Source organism: Paroedura picta, chromosome 2 (assembly GCF_049243985.1).
Source record: "Paroedura picta isolate Pp20150507F chromosome 2, Ppicta_v3.0, whole genome shotgun sequence".
Lineage (NCBI taxonomy): Eukaryota > Metazoa > Chordata > Lepidosauria > Squamata > Gekkonidae > Paroedura > Paroedura picta.
The window spans coordinates 165,962,273-165,968,272 of NC_135370.1; the positions used below are offsets into that span (position 1 = coordinate 165,962,273).

Here is a 6,000-nt window from a genome sequence, read left to right on the forward strand (position 1 = left end):
TTCACCCATGCAGTAGGTAGTAATAAATATTTTTAAGATTAAACATGGACCACTCACCCAGATGCGAAGCATTCCATATGCCCATGGATCTACAAACACTAGACATACAGCTGAACAGCTGTTAATTTAAAAGTCACCTACATTTTAGAAAAAAAGTATATAACTGAATGAAAATTACTAAATGGTACACTATTTTACCGACGCAGAAATCAGCAATGCTCAAAGTTCCAGTGGGGTACTCAGATGTTATGAGAGGAAAATCAGCACTACACCAGTCACCTCTGTGTCGATATTTGTTTCTTTCACTTCTTCTGCATCACAATTTTCCCAACCCCACCTTTCCCAAACAATCGGGGTGTGGACTACTGCAGTCCTGGGATTTTTTAATCTTTAGTTTATCATTTAGCCCATTAGGTCCATTCCGTATGTGATGAGTTAATGTATTGCTGTACAATTTATGGAGTGCTCAGTTTGAACTTTACACCGAGGAAGGCTTTGAGCCAAAACATGTTGGATATGGACATGTTTTACATGTTGGGACTAGGGTTGCCAGCTCTGGGTTGGGAAATACCTGGAGACTTTGGGGGAGGAGCCAAGAGTGGGTAGGATCTGGGGCAGGGAGGGACCTCAGTGGAGCATAATGGTATGGCATCCACCCTCCAAAGTAGCCATTTTAGCCAGGGGAACTGATCTCTGTCACCAGGAGATGAGCTATAATTCCTGGGGGAATTCATGGAGGCTGGGATCTCTAGTTTGCACATTTGTCTTTATATTAGGCATAGGTACTTATGTGCGAAGCCATAGGAATGTAGTTTTTTAATGAATTTTTAGCACATCTGAATGCATAATTACAGTATTGTATAATTAAATCTGTAACAGCTTTGTTGTATAATATAAAAAGCTAAGGGGTAGATGGGCAGAGAATGGGCGGGGCCTGTCCGATCTTTGGCCCAATCGGAAGGCGCTTCACGAAGACTGGATAGGGCCCGCCTCCCCGGCCCGGCCAGGAGTGCTCTGGTGAACTCACTGCCATTGCACTCCTGGCCTATCCAGCCCACAAGTAAGCCTGGCGCGGTGGGGTGGCTGCCCTCCCCCTTGGGCCGGGAAGCCCTCACACCGCCTCAGCGAGGGGGTATGAGGGCTTCCTGGTCCACCGGGAGGCGTGGGAAGAGGAGGCAGGCTGCCCTTCCCCCTTGAGCCAGGAAGCTACTTTAGGGTCTCCCAGCCCATGGGGAAAGGGTGCCATGCCCTCCCCCTGTGGGGGGGGGGACACCAGAGCCCACTGTATTTCTCCTACATTGGGCTTTAAGGCTAGTTGTTATATGTTTTGTCCATTAGCACTGCATCATTAGCTATATTTTAGTTTTTTTTTGTCTCAACCTTTTTGGTTACCTTTCTCATATAGGGTTGTACCCCCACCCCATCCCTTTGTTGCACAGAGCCATATGCATGAATCACTGGTCAGATGAAATAGGGCTCAGGGTTGAATGCCTGCCTTTAAAACAGGAAACAAACAGAAACAGGATCTCCAGCCTTTTTATGGCTGCAGGCCCCTTTAGAGTTTTGACAGAGCGTGCCACCCACAGCCATAAAAATGTTGCAGGAGGTGGAGCCAGTTCTATAACAGCAATCACATCTTGCCTCCTGCCACACACCGAAGGACCTTGGGCCACAATTGTGCCTTCTGCCAAGGGAACATTTCAAAAATTCTGCAATTCACAATTCAATCGGCATTATGAACGGTCTAAACATCCGGAAGAAGTTCCTGACAGTTAGAGCGGTTCCTCAGTGGAACAGGCTTCCTCGGGAGTTAGTGGGTTCTCCATCTCTGGAGATTTTTAAATAGAGGCTGGAGAGCCATATTATGAAGAGGCTGAAGGTTCAAGGGGGTGGATGAGCAATTGGGATGTGAGTGTCCTGCATAGTGCAGGGGTTTGGACTAGATGACCCAGGAGGTCCCTTCCAACTCTATGATTCTAAGCCTTGGAGGGCCAAATCCCCATCAGGCAATGCCTGCTTGGTAAAAACACTTGGTAGGTGCCTGGAAACGTATTGGCGAGTACCGTGGGGCCCAAGGGCACCAGATTGGGGACCCAAATAGAAACTTCTTTCCAGCACAGATGGGACTATGTCTTGCTAACTGTAGGATCACAGAAACTGTGTCAAAACCATGACACCGTGGTTCCTCAATGGAACAGGCTTTCTTGGGAGGTGGTGGATTCTACTTTCTTTGGAAGTTTTTAAGCAGAGACTAGACAGTCATCTGACAGAAATGCTGATTCTGAGAACTCAGGCAGATTGGGAGTGGGTGGACAGGAAGGGATGTGCCAGTGTTTGTCTCTTGTGGCCCTTCCTTGCATTCCCTTCCAGGGAATTGCTAATCACCACTGTGGGATGGTAGGTGAATTTCCTCCAGGCCAGGCTGGATTCTGGAGATTTGGTGGGGGGGGTCATTTGGACATGGAATAGGGGCCCCTGTGGGTGGGCAGGTAGTTGTGAGTTCCTGCATTGTGCAGGGGCTTGGACTAGATGACTAGAGGTCCCTTCCAACTCTGTGATTCTATGACAAACGGCTTTGGAGTTTCTTACAGAAGCTTATGTGTGGTCAACCCTCTACTGCAGGGGTAGTCAACCTGTGGTCCTCCAAATGTTCATGGACTACAATTCCCATGAGCCCCTGCCAGCATTTTCTGGCAGGGGCTCATGGGGGTTGTAGTCCATGAACATCTTTAGGACCACAGGTTGACTACCCCTGCTCTACTGGAAGGAAGTTCCAGCAGAGAGGGATGGAAGTAGCTGAGAGGGATGGAAGTAGCTGAGGTCTTGCATGGGGGAGAGGCTGTGGTTCAAGTGGAGAAACACTGGACTTGCAAGCTGAAGGTCCCAGGCAGCATCTCTAGTTAAAGGGGTCCACGAGGATGTGGCGAGAAAGATTCTGACAAACCAGTGGCCGGGCTCAGCCCTAAAAGGAGGCTTTGTAGGTTCACTGTTGTCAAAAACCCACCTTTTAGAGGAGTCGTAATTACATTAATGGGGGAAAAGGGCAATGCTTTGTAATGTAGGACAAGGGTAGTCAACCTGTGGTCCTCCAGATGGCAGTGGACTAAAATACCCATGAGCCCCTTCCAGCATTTGCTGGCAGGGGCTCATCGGAATTGTAGTCCATGAACATCTGGAGGACCACAGGTTGACTACCCCCGATGTAGGAGAACAGTAATTACTGCACAGCCTTCTCTTTTCCTCGGTCACAGACATAGAATGCATCGCTGGGTGTGGATTCCTTGGAAGGCAAAGGTTTGGGGATTCTTAAAGACTTAGCAGCCCTAATTGCCCACCTCAGCCTTGCCTCCTAAAACTAGGAAGCTAAGGAGGGTTAGGACTCAAGACGGGAGAGCCCTCCGCAGGGCAGAGGAAGGCTGGGCTGCTCTGCTGACTCTTGCCTTGAAACCCTCTTGAGATGGAGCATCGTACAGATGCCGTGACATGGCTAGGATCCCCCCCCCCCGCAACTGTTACACTGCCCCATTGTTGGTGCCTTGAAGTCCGGCTAGGCATGTCGACCTCTTTGCATTGAGGGCAACTGCTGTGCTTGGTAAAGCAACACGGGCATTTTTTTAACCCTTGCCTTCCCAGGCAGGTTTGACTGTTCACTCCTCAAGAAGGAGAAGGAAAAGGAGGAGGAGGAGAAGGAGGAGGAGGAGAAAAAGAATTGACTTTCTGAGGTGGAGAGCTCCCCCTCTCTGGTGGTCTTCAAGCAGCGGCTGGACAGATCCTTATCCAAAGTTGGCAGGAAGAAGAAGAATTGGTTCTTATATGCCACTTTTCTCTACCCGAAGGAGTATCAAAGTGGCTTACATTTGCCTTCCCTTTCCTCTCTCCACAACAGACACCCTGTGGGGCAGGTGAGGCTGAGAGAGCCCTGATATTACTGAAAGAAGAGCTGGTTCTTACATGCCGCTTTTCTCTACCAGGAGCCTCAAAGTGGTTTATAGACACCCTGTGGGGCAGGTGAGGCTGAGAGAGCCCTGATATTACTGAAAGAAGAGCTGGTTCTTACATGCTGTTTTTCTCTACCAGGAGCCTCAAAGTGGCTTACAGACACCCTGTGGGGCAAGTGAGGCTGAGAGAGCCCTGACAGAGCTGTGACTAGCCCTAGGTCACCAGCTAGCTGCACATGGAAATCAAACCCGGCTTGCCAGATCAGAAGCCGATGCTCTTAATCGCTACAGCAAGCTGGAGACCAAGCGGCCATTTCCCAAAAGGACCTCGCACCCTCTAAGCTTCACCCTCTAAGCTTCAGCCGTGATTTCCAGCAGAGCACCTGTCTGTTTCACAACTGCATGCCAAGGTCTCACTTTCTGGCCCCTTCCTAATACAGCAAAAAGGGAAAGTGCCTCTGCCAGATTACTTCGGCCTATAAAAAAACCCTTCCCTCAAATGCACCTGGACAAACCTGCCAGCCCAACAACCCCTTCCGTTTCACAAGAGGAGAAGTGACTTGGGGTTCCAGACAGAGGAAGGAAAAATATTCTCCCCCCCCCTGGAAGGGGGCTAAAACACCAAAGGCAACCTGGTTATGGGATGGATGGGGAGGGGGAGAAAGCTACTTGCAGTGATAAGACTAAGCCCTAAAATGGAGAGCAACCATTTCAATGAAGAGAGTGCCCTAGAGCAGGGGTAGTCAACCTGTGGTCCTCCAGATGTTCATGGACTACAATTCCCATAAGCCCCTGCCAGCAAACGCTGGCAGGGGCTCATGGGAATTGTAGTCCATGAACATCTGGAGGACCACAGGTTGACTACCCCTGCCCTAGAGCATGTGCAGACTTTCTCTTCCTTTCCCAACCGGCCATACTCAAGATTCCAGAAACTCCCGCCTGAACAGGTGGGACTGGGGAACGCTTCCCCCATTGGCAGCCCCAGAAGCAGCCCCTTCTTCTTGGGTCAGTTGCTCAACCCTTGCACCTGCCTGCTCATTTACAGCCATTCGCAGGTGCCTTAATCTCCAACCCACCCTTTGCTGAAATGCACCCGGCCGAACCTGCCAGACCAGCATCCCCATCCGTTTCCCAAGAGAAGGAGATTGGGGGTTCCGAAGAACGGCGGTGGGTGGGTTTGCTGAAACACCAAAGGCGACCTGGTTATAGGGAGAACTGGGAGGAAGGGGGGGGTCACGGTCCTGTCCGGAAGGCTACTCCCATTGCCCCAGAGCGAGCCCTCCAACGGGTCCGGGGAAGAGAGCGCCCTGGGGCACGTGCAGAGTTTCTTTCCCCTCGCGGGCCAGCCCGCTCCGGGATTCAGCACGCTCGAGCGACCCGGCAAAAAGCGCGGCAGCGACGCCGGAGACCCGCCGGGAAAAGCCGCCCCCCTCGCCCACCCGGAGCCTACCGAGGATGGCTTTCCGGCGCTGCGTGTGGGGCTGCTCGGTGTAGACCCACTCGAAGTCGTCGCGGGTGACCCGGTTCCCCATCCTGCCGCTCGCCTCTCCTGGCGCTCTGCCCTGCCCGCGCCGCCGCCGCCCCGCGCAGCCTTTATAGCGCCTCGCCTCGCCTCGCCTCGCCGACCGGCCACGCCCCCTGGCGCCCCCTCCCCTCCCCTCCCCCCCCAGAGGGCAAGACCATCCCGCGGGAACTGTCCTCGCTGAGCTGAGGCGCCCCTCGCCCCCCTTCCTTTTAGTATCGCCCGCTCTTAGCCTTTGCAGGCAGCGCTGCAGGAGGTTGCCAGCTCTGGGTTGGGAAAGGCCTGGAGGCTTTCGGGGTGGAGCCGGGAGTGGGCGGGATTTGGGGGGGAAGGGGGCAACCTCTGCGGAGGATAATGCTATCGAGTCCAGACTCCAAAGCAGCCGTTTTCTCGGGGGGAACTGGTCTCTCTAGTCTGGAGATGAGCTGTAATTTCAGGGGATACCCAGGTCCCGCCTGGAGGCTGGCATGCCTAGCTGCAGCCTGGTTGCATCACCAAAAAAAAAAACAGATATTTTTTTTGTCAACTTGGTGTGGTGGT

The 6,000-nt window shown here is 52.4% G+C and overlaps 1 protein-coding gene across 1 annotated transcript in view; it reads right to left on the minus strand.

The window, feature by feature from the left end:
• DEGS2 (delta 4-desaturase, sphingolipid 2) overlaps positions 1 to 5,535 on the minus strand; it is a 40,184-nt gene extending 34,649 nt beyond the window's left edge. The window contains exon 1 of the mRNA XM_077323671.1: positions 5,389 to 5,535. Coding sequence (XP_077179786.1) covers positions 5,389 to 5,470 — 82 coding nt within the window. The 5' untranslated portion in view covers positions 5,471 to 5,535. The remainder of the gene's footprint in view (positions 1 to 5,388) is intronic.
• Between the last annotated feature and the right edge of the window lie 465 nt (positions 5,536 to 6,000).